An 18,033-nucleotide genomic window follows, 5' to 3' on the forward strand; every position below is an offset into this window, starting at 1 on the left:
ATTGTAAGGTAATCCAGTGCCATCCGTGACAGACATGGATAAGTATCACGGTGCTCATACCACCAGGTGATGGGGTCGATAACATGTTCAATGTCTGTGCCGAGATAGCGGTCCAGCTCATTAGTTGAGTTGGTCTTGGGTGCTGCAAGTGCTGGAATATTATCGAAAATGTTCTAGAATCAGGTCAGCAAATGAAAGGTAGAGATTCTTAAACTGAACGAACCGTCTGTGAGTTGTCGACAGTTGGTCCAGCATCCATCAATGTGTTGTTGTCGATGATCTCCAACTCCAGATAGGAACAGTTGAATTCTGTGCGCACCAGGGTTTCCGCTGTCTCAATCCACTCCTCCTCCCAATGAGCCATCTTGAAGTAGGATAATTTGTGACGCAGGTGTAGCACTATGTAGAAAAACAGAATGATCAGTGGTTTCAAACAAGAGAAAAATAAAACACCACTCACCCATAGCAATACAATATACGTCGGATTTGTCCGTCATTTGATAGTAGCGATTGAGGGTCAGCTTGGCTAGTCGTACAGCTGCACAAATGGATGGTAGGTACTTCTTGCTGCGGGAATACATTGTAAGTCGTTCGTTGATTAAGTCCATGGCAGGAATGACTGTAGCAAGGTTGGGGGTCGAGCGTGAGAAAAATAAAGTTGTGTCTTTCAGAATCTGCCAGTGGTACCTGCTTAGCAAATCAACTCAAACAAAGACAAAGACACACCTTCAGTACATCCCACAGTTGCTCAGATATCTCCCAGTCACAGTCTGTGAGCTCCAACTTGCGCAAATCTACCTTTCGGCGCTGTGTCACCATGTCGATAGCCTTCTGATGTCCAAGAGAATACTCGAGCATGTCAAAAGTCGAGTTCCACCGGGTGGACGCATCTTGTGGCATATTAGTCTTTGTCATCCGCAAGTCGCCAAGGATCTCATGCCAGGCTGGGAGCAGGATTGTTGTGGAATTTATAAGCTTATATCCAAGCTTGTGCAGCTTGATGGATTCTTTAGTTCAAAGGTGCGCATATATGTTTTTGTATACTTACCTTCAGGAGTACCAATTTGACCAGTTGTATCTTTTTTTTGCAGTTTGTTGTGCTCGTCTGCTGGCAACAATCCAACATCATCCACCCAGCCATCATTGTTGTCTGTCAATTCATCATCTGAGTCTTGCGAAATAATTCTGTATTCATTCTCATCATCATTCCTCAGCTCATCGATTTCATTTGCTACCTCCGCATCCTTGCCATCCAAGCCTCCATTGGCTTCATTTTTTGCCACGTCAAACTCATGAATGAGGGACTTCGCTACAAGATTGATGGTGTGCAGAAAGCACCATGTATGACTCACGCTCCCTGCAAACTTGGGCACCAATGTGGCAAGATCTGTGATCATTACATTGTTGTTAGATGCATTGTCGCACGTAACACTCAGGATCTATGGCTCGCGACATTAGCTAGTAAGTCCTTTTGTTATTTTTAGATTGATACCTTTTCTGACACCCCAAATTCCTCTAGCATGCCTGCAAAAACAGTTGCGAGCTCCTCGCCAGTATGTGACTGTGTGCATTAACATGTCAATATATGCACAGTCTGAGTAAGTCATTTCCGTACTGTCGCGACCTCGATAATATCTAATGGGAAGCTTAGTGGGACACCTTGGTGCTCCAGGTGGACTGAGAATGCCACAAATGCACGGTGGTTCATCGATGTCCATCCATCAGTGGTAAAGTTCATTTTACCATCATATTCTTTGTGAGTTGGGTTAGCCTTAGTATGATCAATTGCGAAGAAACTAACCTGCAACATTTTAGCAATTTGTTGGTGTGTACGAGCAAACACGAGTTTGACATCTTGTGCAACAGTTGTGGGGGAAGGTATGTAATATTCTGGCCTTCCAGTCTTCATCAACAACTGAAAAGCTCTGTCTTTCACGATCTCGAATGGCCGCAGGCTTTCTGACACCCAGCAGACTATTTCAGCACTGCAACATTGTCAGTTCCCTCTCAGTTTCTATTGCAAGCTCAATTACACACCTTGTCTCAGTGCGTGTATGCTGATGGTGAGTGTATGTAACCTTCCCCTTCCCCTTACATTCAAAAGACTCTGTGATTGACCCATCTCATAGGATACCGGTAACGATTTTTGTCTGGACCTCCTTTGCATCCTTTGCATTGTTAGCAGCAGTCAGTGCAGCATCCCCCCAGCAGGACTTGACATGCTTCCGCATGTTGCCTGTTGACCGTGCATCGTTTTTATCGAGGAACCTTCAAATGGTTGTTTTGCATCCATCTGCATCACATTTAAATTCATGTGTGCGGCACCCATTAATTTCAACAATGCGAGGAGTAGGGTTAAAGAAGGCATATACTGGTGAGGTCCATTCTTTCATTAGTTGATCTATGCTTTCATTAACAATATGATTTAAATTAATGATTCATCTTACTTAGCACGTCTTCAGGAGTCTCGACATCTGGACTTGATTCCCGCACTGGTATGTTGTCTTCGTCTTCACTTGTGTCCTCAACCATGGTTGCATTCTGATGTACTTCTGCTTCTTTGGTTTGAACAACAGTGTAATGTGCCTGCAACAGAGGCTTCGGTATGGCAGGGGATGGAGGCTCCTCGGCAGCGCCATTCAATCGGGTAGGTTTTACCCTTTTTGATTGACCGGGTGCCATCTGATCTGCATCAGGCTGGAAACTTGGCGGGCAGTTTGTGAGAACATATTTAGATGCATGTGGTAGTTGTAGTGTGTCAAGGTTTAGTTTGACAGACTGTACAGTTGTGCTTCACGGAGTTTATGTTTTGTTTGGTTGTGTCAACCCGAGCCAAGGGTATGGGTAAGGGTACAGGTGGCGCAAGATCAGACCCACACCCACACCCGAGGGGTACCCCCACCCACCACCCACACAGGTTTTCAAAACCCATGCATATGCCTAGCAGCGGGATTCATCAGTGCAATATTGGACAGCAGACATACGACTCACGCTGCCAGCAAAGACTCACTGAAAATGAATGCAGCTCACATTTGTGTGCAGTTATCCAATAATGAGGACTCACATACATTGGCTTTTTTCCTGGGCAGCGGGAACACTACGCAGAGAGCTGTGTAAGGAGGTTGCTGAGCTATTGCTCGAGCACCACAGCCTCCACTTCAAGGCCACCTCCGCGACTGTGGAGCAACTGGAAATGACTTTTATGAGTCAGCTCGCCGTAACAATGCAAGGAGTTGCTCCAAACCTTTGGAACCTTGTCTCAGCTTTACTTGACAGCAGAGAATACCGCCATCGAAAAATGCTGCACCCTGCTGGCCACATTCCAGCACCTGAAGATACCCCTTCACAGAATGAGATGGACTTGGGTGAATTGGGTGGAGATGAGCCATATTTTGAAGACAATAATGATGGGGATGAAGAGGATGATGGGGTGTTTGACAAATGACCAAGGAAATGGCAGTGTTGTGTGGGTGAAAGGAATGTAGTGCTACAACACATCATGAGTGAAGTTTTGATCTTTGGTACCTAAGTGCAGCCGCTAACTGTAACCAGAAAACGGTAGTGATAATCAGCATATGCATGCAAAACACAAACAAAAGATGCAACTGCTTACAGGGCTGGATGGGCTTTTTCATGAAGTCAACAGGTGTCCCTGAGAAGGTCATCAAGGTCATGGCACACGCAGGGCTGTCCGTCAACCTGTCCACCATATATAACATGGTGACATCTATTTTGAAGGAGATCAGCCGTGACATCAAAAGGGAAGTCCACACGCTCTGTGCAGCATTTGCATATGACAATTTTGATATTGCCTTCAATGTTGCCCAGCCAACACTCGAAAACCACTCCTTCTTTGTCAGCACAACATCCGCCACTGTGATTTCACTGTATGGTGTTGATGAAAGTAACGAGGAGGTGTTGCGGAGCTCGGCAAAGTTGTGGGCCTCTGATCCAAAGAATCCATCGCCGTCATTATTCCCACTGATGAACGAAAGCAGAAGCTTTTTAATGCTTCACAAAAAGGACACCTACAATCAGCAAATGAATCCAACACAGCTGAGTGGACAAGAGGAGGCTTTTGCATGGCATATTTATGCCATCCTTATCCAACACAATCAAAACTTCAAGCACTTTGCAGACAAACTTGACGAGCCTGAAACCATCCAGAGGATACCTATACACAAGACCAATCAGATACCCTGCTGCTCAATGAATATCAAGCAGTCTACCACAGATCGAAACATTGAAGTCTTGGACAACTTGTTTCACCAGGGAGGTATCAGGGACAAAAGTGAGGTCAACTTTGATGCAGAACACGATGTTGACATGACAGAACATGTAATTCTGGTTCATGGAGACCTATTAACAAAGGAGTGGGTTGACAGTGTGCGGAACAGCCAAAAAATTGAGCACACACCGAAAAATCGTCTCCAGTATGTTGTGTTCCTCCCAGGACTCTTTCACTATAAGATGGCATGTGCAGATGCATTGTGGTGCACATACATTCATCCAAAGGAAGGGTGCGAGGATGATAATAGCCTCTATCAGCACATTGGGATCCTTTGACCTGATGAAACAGGGAAAATGGTCAGTAAACCTGGATTTCGATGTGTCCATGATATTGTTCACCATGACATCTGGGCATCAATGGTCGACTGCTGGCATCTTGAAGCAGAGAGCCGAAATACTGAATGGTCGACGTTAGAAATATTCGCCGCGTCAAAGCCAGTCTGGGAAGATATAATAAATATGTCCCATGTCATCATAAAAAAGTTCATTGTGATGACCCAAGATCTGGACACAGCATGGGAAAAGCCGCCACTACAATGAGACAAGTGTTTCGAGAACCAGACACTGCATAATCATGATGAACTTTTGTACATTGACCTTTGTCAAGCCATGAACACCGGAGATATTGGTTGTGTTGAAGCATTGTTTCTCCCTTGGATTCATATGTTCAAAGCTACTGGAAAGCATAAATATGCATCACAGATGTCAAGGTTCCTGATGAACCTTCAATTCAATTATCCAGTGGCTTTGAGGTGAGGAATTCTGTCTTGCTGAAAATAGATGTTATCAATATATTTGACACAGTAATATAGTGCGGATGAACTTACTATGTAACTTAACCGGCAAGCCATTTGCTTTTTGTGCAGTTGACTGGGTTGTCGAGTGCAACAATTTGTATACAAAGGTTAGCGAATGTAACAGTTGATGTCAAGAAACTAAAAGTAATAATTGACAGGTCATATTTCATGGGGGCAGTCCAAACAGCACACTGGATCACATCATCAAAGAATCGCCTCTCATTGAAGTATACCGAAACTGCCATGTAATGATGGAAAATGCATTCCATCTTCAGCATTGCACAATCCAACATGCTGCACCTGACATGACGAAGACAATTCAGAAATTGGCAGCGCGAATCAAACAAAAGAATCCACATACCAAGAAGGAAGGCTGAAGTGTGCTACATTCAATCCCAGATCAAATTGCTGTGGGTATGGCTTTAATACAAGAGCAAAAGGTAGTCAGCGAAGAAGATGCAGGGACATTTGAACTAGATGCAGATGATTTTATTGACTGACCTTACAGTACTAGGTCCTGCCACTGGCTTGTTCTCTGCATTCGCGTTCTTTGTGCGAGATGATTTTGGTTTCAGGATGTACTTCGGACAGAGTCTATTTGAAGCTATTGGTGTGTCAATTAAGGTTGGCAAGTAGTGTCAAGAGCATGTACCTATGTGAAGATTACTCCCACATGCTCTGCATTTCCATGCTGCTCGCTGCTTAGTGCTGCTACCAGCTGCAGGGTGAGGCTGGTTTATCACTATCGAGGATCCAAGGACTGCCAATGGCGCAGGAAGTGGTGGATGCACTGATGGCAGTGGTGGTGGTGGTGGGAGCCCCTTCAGTGACAAATTCCATATTATATGGGCCACCTGACCTCCATAATATCCCATATGAGACGGGCCAGCTGATCATGGGCCCATGTTGTGTATATTCTCGATGATGACGGATGGGCCGGGACACATATTATTTCCGATGGAGACAGGTGGGCCCATGTATGCCAATGATATATATATCCTTAATGTTGACGGATGGGCCAGGGGAATATGATCATTCATGGAGATGGGTGGGCCCATCTGGGTGATATGTAGAGTAGGATATTATAGACAGCTGGGCTGAAGAGAGATGTAAGGCAAATATTGTTATATAGACGGGTGGGCCGAGGTAGGGGAATATTACATAGATGGGTGGGCTGACATAGGGTGTATTACATATAAAGGTGGGCCGACATGGAATGTATTACATATACGGGTGGGCCGACGAAAGGGATATCAAATAGACCGGTGGGCCGAGGGTGCGATAAAATATTTATTACATAGACAGGTGGGCCGAGGTGGGGTATAATTATATAGACGGGTGGGCCAACATGGGATGTATTACATAGACGGGTGGGCCGAGGTGGGGGATAATACATAGACAGGCGGGCCGATGGGGGTGTATTACATATATGGGTGAGCCTAGATATGTTCCATCAAGACATGCAGCTGATGTAGCCACCAGCGAATCAAACACGTAGGATACATGTACACTATGAGTGCATATACCTACCATCGACCACCAAATCTAAACCCCTAAGCACAAAAACATGAATCGACCATGTGTGGCATTGACCAATAATCGAGGACTGAAGTGGAAAAACCCCACACCTGAACCCTGGTGTGCAACAAATCCTATTTCTAAGCATGGACACCAGAAGCACAACACTCACAAAAATATATATGTCAAGTTTTCAGTGCCAAGCCCCAAACCGAGATGTACCAACCCCCAAACCCCAAAACCCACATTGACTTACCCATGTTTGCAATATATTTTTGTTTAGACATACTGAGTTCCGAGTTCCAGACACCCGAACCCCGAAACCCGGCAGTCTCAGGTTTCGGGTTTCGGGTGTCCGGAACTCAGAACTCGGTATGTCTAAACAAAAATATATTGCAAACATGGGTAAGTCAATGTGTTGTCAACTCGATTGTAAATTAAATTGTATTGATCTCCCCAAATTTCCCTGAGTGCCGAGTTCCGGACACCCGAGACCCAAGACCCGGCAGTCTTGGGTTTGGGGTTTCGGGGGTTGGTACATCTTGGTTTGGGGTTTGGGGGTTAGTAAAATGTTTACAGATATACATAGGTTGATTTAAACATGTCTGGAAGATGTCGTTCGTCTCAAATGTCAAATCCTGAGTTCTGGGTGTCAGGACTTGGTACCCGGCACCTGGGACTCGGGGTTCGGCACTGATAATTTGACATTCGGGTGTTCGGGTTTCGGGTGATATCTATCTCAATCTGCAGTTTCGAGTTCTGGATATCGGGAGTGATCATTGAATGATTCAATTGTGGCATAGGTAACATGCATGGAAAAACATTTATGTACATCTATCACTGAGCAATTATGTAGCCATGTCAACCTTCTCACCAGGAAGATCAACCTTTCCCTCAACATCCATCTCATCATCAGAAGAATCATATTCTGGCAAGAGGTTACCTGGTTCATTAGGGACCACAATATCACCGGGGAATTCTGGCAGGAGGTTGCCTGGTTCATCAGGGAGAACAATTTTGCCGGAGGATTGTGGACCCTCAGGCTGAACTTGGGTGGGCTCAACCATGGGACCTACCATAGCAGATCCATGCTCAGGCGTCAAGGGTGTAGGTTCCATGCCGGAAAAGTCCAAATCAATGAGGTTGGAAAGTGCAGAGGGGAGGGGTGACATGGACGGGGGGGACCTCCTTGATCAAGCAACATTGATCCATCGGCCGGTGTGTCCGGAAGTGAAAATGAAGGGTGCTGGTCGACCACTGTGCGCTGGAGGCTCTCATGGAGGCATTGCAGGGTATCAATCTTAGCGTCCTGCTCCTGCACCCGAGCCTCAAGAATAGTGATGCGAGCTGCACCATCCCGAATCACGATTGCCATGGAATGAAGATCCGGCATGGGAACATCGAGTGCTGCACGAGGCACTGCGACGCTGGAAGACCTGACTGCTAAGTAAAAAATTAGGTCAGCCGGTCATCAAAAGTATGGGTGACTTACCAGCTGGTGCAGGTGCAGGGACAGGTGCAGGGACAGGTGCAGCTGCAGCTGCAGATGCAGGTGCAGGTGTCTTCTTGGTAGTGATGGTCTTGCTGCGACCACGTGACTGCACCTGGGGTGTAGTTGCAGCAGGGATGGCCGGAGTTCGGGAAGGGCCACGAGATTGACTACGAGTTCGGGCCCTTGACCGGGAGGGAGACGGAGCATTGGATGGAGCAGGGGCAGGTGTCTTGGAACGCGTCCGGCCGGTGGTAGACTTCCCTCGGGTACGTTTGGGCAGCGATCCCAGAGATGCAGGGTTGCATTTGATCTTCTTGGTGGAGCAGCGGATGCAAGACAAGCAGGGGAGGCTGGACCTCTTGTCCAATCGAGTCGCACAGGGCCATTTTTCCTTGACACAATAATGACAGGGGTTGTTCTGTGGTATCCGTTAGTAGATGGATGAAGGGGAATTTATTTGAGTACTCACTGGGCCAGGAATGGTGATATCAAATGTGGTATTGGCCGGCGGGTCACCATCCGAAGCACCGGAAGTATCATCAGAGGACTCCTCCTCAACTTCCGGACGACTGCCGGAGGTTGCCTGACCGATTGTTAATACACATATGAGTTTCTGGACAACTTCTAAGACTTACCCGAGCCTCTGGACGACTGATGGGAGATTTCTAATGTAATGGGAATGAGTGGGAACTATACATGGGAGGTCCGGACAAGTCCAAACAACTCACCGTAACCTCCGGACGACTGCCGGCAGTCAGCTGTGGACACATGAGCATATATTTAAGGTCCAAACGAAAAATGCAAACTTACCAAAGCAGGCCCAAATGATTGCTTCTTGGGGGAACCGGGTGACCGAGGCGACTGGGGCTTCCTTACCACAATGGTGCGCTGGGGAAGGACGACCTCCGGCACTCCACGCAAAATCGGCTGCAACAAATTGAGAGCATGTCACAAATCAGCCAGAACACATACCTGAACAATTGGGTCTTCATCATCTTCCGACTCCACAAATGGCTTCGACTTGGGGATTTGAGTTGACTTGACACGCTTGCGAGCCTTCAGCGCTGACTTTGGAGGTTGGGAGGAGTGTCCAGAAATCATTGGAGACTTCCTCTTGTTGCTCCCCCCAACTTCCGGCTCCAGGTCGACGGAGGTGGCCTTACCTTTTCCTTTGTCCCGGACCTCGGGGGTCATCTTGCCGGAAGGTCCGGCAACAACCGGAGGTGAGGCAATGACGGGGGTGGGGGAAGGGACAGGTGCAGATGAAGGGACAGGTGGAGATGGAAGGTTGAGAGTGAGTGGGCCAGTGGAAATGTTAGGGACAACAGGGAGATCACAGGAATTGTCACCCAACGCCTCCCAGGCACGGACTTGCTTGCGCCAGGCGTGTCTAGCCACCCGGGGGTCATCGTAGCCAATGCTGTGCCAGTTGGGCAATGCCCGGGGAGTCATGGAACGCACCTTCATCAGCTCCTTAGAGCAGGACGCCACAATTCCAGGGATGTACTCCCCTTTCTCATGGGCCCGGATGATGTCAGCCTACCCGGACATTACAAACATTAATGTTACACTAATTTAATAAGTTCAACATACCAAAAGAGTGGTGACCTGCTTTGTTAGAACAAGGTGGACGTCCACTGAGCTGGCCGGGATGTGCCATGCGCTGGCAATGATGCCCACAAGTTGAGCAGTGGATGCCTTGAGGTTGGCCAATGAAGATTGAACTTGAGTAGACATTTGGATGGAGTTGACAGATGTGAGAATGTTGAAAGCAGGGTGAAATCTGTTATCAATAGAATGAAGTTTCAAAGAAACAATACAATTGAAGGACAATGTTGAAAATTCATTGATTGATTGTGTTTGTTTGGTCATCATTCAACTTTCGGCAATCGCCGGCCATGTGTTGAACTTCGACGTTATCAGTTATCAATCAGTTCATCAGTGCATCAGCTCATCAGATATCATGAGCTCTCAACCTGGGGTCAGATTTCATGACCCTCCGGTCACTGAATTTACTTCAATGGATGTGGATGAGTCCTCCCAGTCCCGGATGTCCCTTGGTATGTTTTGATTTTTCTGATTTCAGTCAATTGATCTGACATGATTCAGATCCATTAGATGATATATACCTTGGGCCGGATGATGAGTTAGACTCTGATTCTGGGTCGTCCGGTGGTTTGGATGTGTTGAATGTGATTCCCAGTATGTTTTCCAATTCAAATGTACATATTTTACATGTGCAAATTCATCACATACTTCCAGATCCATCATCTCCGGCTCTGGCGGATGGACTGGCCCTGTACGATGACCCGGACTTGTATCTTGGTCTGGAGGATACCTTGATTTCGTCTGATGATGCTCCGGTTGTACCCGATTTTCCTATGGCTGGTGAGATTACTCTGTCCATCCCATGGCCACCTTTCATGGCATTTCCCCAGTGAATGAATCAACTCCGGAGCCTCATCCGGCCACTCCGGGTGTACCAGGGACACCCATACCTTGTACGTATATTCATATCATTTCATGTGCTTTACTCATGCTATCTTCTAAGCTATGTCAGAAGCTCCCGAACGTCAATCGCCCGAGCCGGAACTCAACAATGAAGCGCTGCATGCCATGGTTCAGGAGTTCATGCCAATCGGATCTTATGATCAAGCTGAAAGTAAGTATGCAACAGTTGATTATTTATCTCTGCTAATATCCTGCAAGTTCAATCAATTGTAGATCGCCTGGGAGATTATCAACAGCATCATGGAAATCTTCCTGCCCCTACAGTAGCCCAAATTCTTGAGGCTGACAGAGCCCCTTCAGTGACAAATTCCATATTATACGGGCCACCCGACCTCCATAATATCCCATATGAGATGGGCCAGCTGATCATGGGCCCATGTTGTGTATATTCTCGATGATGATGGATGGGCCGGGACACATATTATTTCCGATGGAGACGGGTGGGCCCATGTATGCCAATGATATATATATCCTTAATGTTGACGGATGGGCCAGGGGAATATGATCATTCATGGAGATGGGTGGGCCCATCTGGGTAATATGTAGAGTAGGATATTATAGACAGCTGGGCTGAAGAGAGATGTAAGGCAAATATTGTTATATAGACCGGCGGGCCGACGTGGGTGTATTACATATATGGGTGGGCCGAGGTAGGGAAATATTACATAGACAGGTGGGCTGACGTAGGGTGTATTACATATACAGGTGGGCCGACGTGGAATGTATTACATATACGGGTGGGCCGACGAAAGGGATATCAAATAGACCGGTGGGCCGAGGGTGCTATAAAATATTTATTACATAGACAGGTGGGCCGAGGTGGGGTATAATTATATAGACGGGTGGGCCAATGTAGGATGTAATCTATAGACGGGTGGGCCAACATAGGATGTATTACATAGATGGGTTGGCTGACGTGGGGGATAATACATAGACGGGCGGGCCAACGGGGGTGTATTACATATATGGGTGAGCCTAGATATGTTCCATCAAGACATACAGCTGATGTAGCCACCAGCGAATCAAACACATAGGATACATGTACACTATGAGTGCATATACCTACCATCAACCACCAAATCTAAACCCCTAAGCACAAAAACATGAATCGATCATGTGTGGCATTGACCAATCATCCAGGACTGAAGTGGAAAAACCCCACACCTGAACCCTGGTGTGCAACAAATCCTATTTCTAAGCATGGACACCAGAAGCACAACACTCACAAAAATATATATGTCAAATTTTCAGTGCCAAACCCCAAACCGAGATGTACCAACCCCCGAACCCCGAAACCCAAGACTGCCGGGTCTCAGGTATCGGGTGTCCGGAACTCGGAACTTGGGAGAATTTGGGGAGATCAATACAATTTAATTTACAATCGAGTTGATTGACAACACATTGACTTACCCATGTTTGCAATATATTTTTGTTTAGACATACCGAGTTCCGAGTTCCAGACACCCGAACCCCGAAACCCGAGACTGCCAGGTTTCGGGTGTCGGGTGTCCAGAACTCGGAACTTGGGAAAATTTGGGGAGATCAATACAATTTGATTCACAATCAAGTTGATTGACAAACACATTGACTTAACTATGTTTGCAATATATTTTTGTTTAGACATACTGAGTTCCGAGTTCCGGACCCCCGAACCCCGAAACCCGAGACTGCCGGATCTCGGGTATCGGGTGTCCGGAACTCGGTATGTCTAAACAAAAATATATTGCAAACATAGTTAAGTCAATGTGTTTGTCAATCAACTTGATTGTGAATCAAATTGTATTGATCTCCCCAAATTTTCCCAAGTTCCGAGTTCCGGACACCCGACACCCGAAACCCGGCAGTCTCGGGTCTCGGGTGTCCGGAACTCGGAACTCGGTATGTCTAAACAAAAATATATTGCAAACATGATTAAGTCAATGTGTTGTCAATTAACTCGATTGTAAATTAAATTGTATTGATCTCCCCAAATTTTCCCCGAGTTCCGAGTTCCGGACACCCAATACCCGAGACTGCCGGGTTTCGGGTGTCGGGTGTCCGGAACTCGGAACTTGGGAAAATTTGGGGAGATCAATACAATTTGATTCACAATTGAGTTGATTGACAAACACATTGACTTACCCATGTTTGAAATATATTTTTGTTTACACATACCGAGTTCTGAGTTCTGGACCCCCCAACCCCAAAACCCGAGACCCAGCAGTCCACAATTCTGGGGTTCAGGGGTTGGTAAAATGTGTATGAATATATGAAAGGTTGAATGAAACATTTTTGAAAGATGTCTCATATCAAATGTTAAGTCCCAAGTTTCGAATTTCGGGTTTCAAGACTCCAGGTTTCGGGACTCGGCACTCCCGAAATCCGGAAGTTGAAACTCGGGATTTGACATTTGATATGAGACATCTTTCAAAAATGTTTCATTCAAACTTTCATATATTCATACACATTTTACCAACCCCAGAATTGTGGACTGCCGGGTCTCGGGTTTCAGGGTTCGGAGGTCCGGAACCCGGAACTCGGAACTCAGTATGTGTAAACAAAAATATATTTCAAACATGGGTAAGTCAATGTGTTTGCCAATCAACTCAATTGTAAATCAAATTTTATTGATCTCCCCAAATCTCCCCAAGTTCCGAGTGCCGGGACCCCCGAACCCCGAAACCCGAGACTGCTGGGTCTCGGGGTTCGGGGGTCCGGAACTCAGAACTCGGTATGTAGAACAAAAATATATTTTAAACATGGGTAAATCAAATTTTATTAATCTCCCCAAATTTCCCGAGTTCCGAGTTCCGGGACCCCTGAACCCCGAGACCTGGCAGTCCACAATTTTGGGGTTCAGGGGTTGGTAAAATGTGTATGGATATATGAAAGGTTGATTGAAACATTTCTGAAAGATGTCTCATATCAAATGTCAAGTCCCGAGTTTTGATTTCCGGGTTTCAGGACTCCGGGTTTCGGGACTCCGGGCTTCGGGACTCAGCACTCTTGAAACCCGGAAATCGAAACTTGGGACTTGACATTTGATATGAGACATCTTTTAAAATGTTTAAACCAACCCTTCATATATCCATACACATTTTACCAACCCCCGAACTCTGAAATTGTGGACTGCCAGGTTTCGGGGGTCCGGGGGTCCCGGAACTCGGAACTCGGAATTTGGTATGTAAGACAACAAAAATATCTTTCAGGGTTCAGGGGTTAGTGAAATGTTTATAGATATACGTAGATTAATTCAAACATGTCTGAAAAATTTTGTTCATCTCAAATGTCAAATCCTGAGTTCCGGACTTCGGGACTCGGCACCCGGCACCCGGCAGTCAGGGTTGGGGGTTTGGCACTGAAAATTTGACATTCGGGTGTTCAGGTTTCAGGTGATATCTAAATCAACAACTTCGAGTTCTGCCAAAGCATGAAACTTGAAACCCAGTGTGCAACATGTTGATTTTTCATTTATATCACACAAATCATCGAGTTCCGAGTGCCGAGGGCTGAGACCCAAAGCCTGAGACCTGAAAATATGTACACAACATGTTCATTTTTCACTCACTGCACAAATCACCGAGTTTCGAGTGCCAAAGCGTGAAACTTGAAACCCAGTGTGCAACATGTCCATTTTTCATGTACATTACACAATTCATTGAGTTCCGAGTGCCGAGGGCCGAAACCCGAACCCCGAGACCTGAAAATATGTATGCAACATTTCCATTTTTCACTTGTTGCACAAATCACCGAGTTTCAAGTGCCGAAACCCGAAACTCGAAACCTGGTGTGCAACATGTTCATTGTTCATTTACATTACACAGATCATTGAGTGCCAAGGGCAGAATCCTAAAACCCGAAGCCCAAAAACATGTATGCCACATGCCCATCTACTCATTGCACAAATCACCAAGTGTTGAGTGCCGAAACCCGAAACCTGGTACTTCAAATCAGTAGTCGGGTACTTGGTACTTGGTTCTGATACTTGGTACCCGAGAATCAGTAGTCAGGTACTTGGTACTTGGTTCTAATTCTCGGTACCTGGGAATCAATAGTTGGGTACTCCAGCCAATAGTCCCAAGTCCCGAGTACTGATATTTGATATTCGGTAGTCAGGTTTGGAACTTGGGTCTTGGTTTGGTTATCATTTGACTGAGATATTGGTAGGCAATATTGGCACTCGGAGCTCAAATACTGACTATCAACTATCAAGTGTCGGGACTTGGTAATCGGTAGTTGAGACTTGGTGCTTAAATGGATATTGCATATATACATAAAAATACAAAATATGTTCCTATGTGTTCATTTCTAGGTGAACAGACTTTGGAATTATATCTCAATCATCTATTCAACAATAGAAACAATGTATCAGGAGCTCAGGACCATAGGGTAATCCTTTATTGTATAGTGTACCTCCCCCTCTTCTGGTGGTTCACCCGCTGGGGGTTTTTCCCTGTAAAGCTGGACCTCAAGGACTGTAGGGAGTCTATTCCTGAGCATATTCGGAGTAGATATATCATATAACCAGCCCAGGACACACAGGATCCTTCTCCAGGAACAAAGCATAGACAATTGCACTTGTGACATTTTTTCACAATTTTCAGTATCTTGCCCTTGCATCCATGATCCAATCTTTTAATATATAATGAGCATAGCTTATATTCTTGCTTCTTATGACCAAGATCAGCTCACAATATGCTGGAGTTTGTGAGCTAGTGTGTATACTTGCCATTTCACCTGATAAGGGGCCCATGCCTTCAAAACATTGAATCTTCATAATCAGAAACCTGGGGTACATTTCAAATATCTCAAGTATCATAGACATAAATTTACAGACAAATCAACCAAGAATTGAGTACTGAGGAAGTGAAATGGGTAAGAAATTGAGTGTGGGAAACTTCAAAGACCCAAAGCATCGAAAATGGTTAGTTGAGCAGTGGTAGGACTTTAATGCTGGGTCAACTCATATTTTCACTATATCCCTTCTACCCACCCCCTACCCTCAGGGCAGTAGGCAGTATGGGTTCCTTGGGTAGTTTACAATCTATCCTACATATTTGTAATGATGTTTTCGGCCTGAATCATATATAAATGTGACTTTGTATAAAAGATGTCTACTGTCACTCTCCACACATCATTTTGCCTATCATTACATCAATCCTTCATGAATATTTCTAAGCTTTTAAGCTATTATAATGGATGTATATGGGTGTTATTCCAGGTCTCTGATCACATCACAGGCTTGTCATGTTGGATATCTCGACATAATGTGCAAATCTCGCTATTAATATTCATTCTTTATCTTTAGACTCACTTACTGCACACATGTATTTCATTTGTCATTATTGATGTTTTGGATTTCTTTAGCTTATATCTTGGTCACATGGTCACCAATGGACGAGAAAAGACTACAAATAAACTCACCTAGACTCGGACTACAACCTTGATTAAGCTGACTACTGATTCCCAGATACCGAGTATCAAAACCAAATACTGAGTACCAATTACCATGTACCAAGTACTGCGTAATGAGTAACAAGATAACCAATTGACAAGAAAAGACTACCACTACACTCACCTGGACTTGGACTACAACCTTTGGTAAGGAAGTTAAGCATAATAACAACTTTCATTTTTTCATTATTGCTGATGTTTTGCTGAATGACAAGGAAAGACTACCAAATCACTCACCTTGACATGGACTACAACTGTCATTTTTCATGATCATTTGCCTATATTGACTACCTAGTCTCGAGTACCAACCACTGACCACCAATCACCGAGTGCCAAGTACCGAGTACCAATAGGGAATAGTGTGGGTGAACCCCGGGGTATGAGTAGCACTACCCCCACCCATACCCCATGATATACCCACACCCACCTTGTGGGTGTGGGTTTTTTGGTGGGTATCAGGGAGAAACTACTGAGTCTTGAGTACCAACCACTGACCACCAATCACTGAGTGCCGAGGACCGAGTACCAAGTACCGAGTCCCGAGTCCCGAGTCCCGAGTCCCGAGTCCCGAGTCCCGAGTCCCGAGTCCCGAGTCCCGAGTCCCGAGTCCCGAGTCCCGAGTCCCGAGTCTCAAGTCTCGAGTCCCAAGTACCAAGTACCGAGTACCGAGTCCCAAGTACCAACCACTGACCACCGATCACTGAGTGCCAAGTACCAAGTACCAAGTCCCAAGTCCCAAGTCCCAAGTACCGAGTACTGACAAATACAATTCCCAGGTTATTTGAGCCCTACACCAATGGATAATACATACAAATACAATTTGTGTCCATTTGAAGTACCGGGTTTCAGGTTTTGACACTCGACACTTGGTGATTTGTGAAATGAGTGAAAAATGGACATATTGTGTACATGATTTTGGGTTTCGGGCTTTGGGTCTTGGCCCTCGGCACTCGGAACTCGATGATTTGAGTAATGTAAATGAAAAATCAACATGTTGCATGCCGGGTTTCGAGTTTCGGGTTTCAGCACTCAAAACTCAGTGATTTGTACAGTGAGTGAAAAATGGACATGTTGTGCACATATTTTCGGGTCTCGGGGTTCGGGTTTCGGCCCTTGGAACTCGGAACTCAATGACTTGTGTAATATAATTGAACAATGGACATGTTGCACACCAGGTTTTGAGTTTCAGGTTTCAGCACTTGAAACTCGGTGATTTGTGCAACAAGTGAAAAATGGAAATGTTGCATACATATTTTCGGGTCTTGGGCTTCGGGTCTCGGCCCTTGGCACTTGGAACTCGATGATTTGTGTAATGTAAATGAAAAATTAACATGTTGCATGCCAGGTTTCAAGTTTCGGGTTTCAGCACTCAAAACTCGGTGATTTGTGCAATGAGTGAAAAATGGACATGTTGTGTACATATTTTCGGGGTTCGGGGTTTGGCCCTCGGAGCTCGGAACTCAATGACTTGTGTAATATAATTGAACAATGGACATGTTGCATGCCGGTGTAGAAACAACAATACTACTAGGAACAAATGATGCTCCTGGCAGTATCTATAAATGTTGATAGGTCGCGCGTTGCCTAGTCTGCGTTGCTTGAGGAGACAAGTGCGTTCGACCCTAAAGGGGAGGTGAGTACAGCAAAGATCTAGAGGTATGCGCGGCAACGTGAAGCGCGAGAAAGCGCAGGTGCGCGCAAGGTACGAAGGCGCGGGAAAGCGCGCGCGCATAAGCGGTAATAAGAGAGACTAAGCTTAAGTGATAATATGATGCAATATAAGAAAAGAGAGATGCAAAGTGTAGACAAAATGGAGTTCTACTATGTACTGCTAAGTAAATAGTGGGTGATAACTAGTAAGTTAAAGGGAAAAAGTAAGGTAAATAATAGTATGTACTGCTGGCACTTATATAGCGCGCCTAAGCGCACTCATGCGGAGCCGAAGCGCTACCGAGTAGGTATGTAAAAATATATATGAGTGAGAAACTATGA

The 18,033-nt window shown here is 45.5% G+C and overlaps 3 protein-coding genes across 3 annotated transcripts; 2 read left to right on the top strand and 1 right to left on the bottom strand.

Moving 5' to 3' along the window:
• Positions 1-208: 208 nt before the first annotated feature.
• F5891DRAFT_964987 (uncharacterized protein) lies at positions 209-858 on the bottom strand (the record flags this gene model as incomplete). Its single annotated transcript, XM_041376129.1, has 3 exons — positions 209-399; positions 461-674; positions 727-858. 3 exons carry the CDS (start codon positions 856-858, stop codon positions 209-211), a joined length of 537 nt encoding a protein of 178 aa, XP_041217687.1.
• A 2,194-nt stretch (positions 859-3,052) lies between these two features.
• On the top strand, positions 3,053-4,566 carry F5891DRAFT_965005 (uncharacterized protein; the record flags this gene model as incomplete). Its single annotated transcript, XM_041376130.1, has 2 exons — positions 3,053-3,432; positions 3,510-4,566. The coding sequence occupies 2 exons, from the start codon at positions 3,053-3,055 to the stop codon at positions 4,564-4,566; spliced, it is 1,437 nt and encodes a 478-aa protein (XP_041217688.1).
• Positions 4,567-4,830: 264 nt separating this feature from the next.
• F5891DRAFT_965010 (uncharacterized protein) lies at positions 4,831-5,464 on the top strand (the record flags this gene model as incomplete). The annotated part of the gene is made up of 3 exons (XM_041376131.1): positions 4,831-5,042; positions 5,095-5,204; positions 5,316-5,464. Coding segments are annotated over 3 exons (471 nt in total), but the record flags the coding sequence as incomplete, so codon positions are not given.
• Between the last annotated feature and the right edge of the window lie 12,569 nt (positions 5,465-18,033).

Source organism: Suillus fuscotomentosus, assembly GCF_016647785.1.
Source record: "Suillus fuscotomentosus strain FC203 chromosome Unknown F5891scaffold_145, whole genome shotgun sequence".
NCBI classification, from domain to species: domain Eukaryota; kingdom Fungi; phylum Basidiomycota; class Agaricomycetes; order Boletales; family Suillaceae; genus Suillus; species Suillus fuscotomentosus.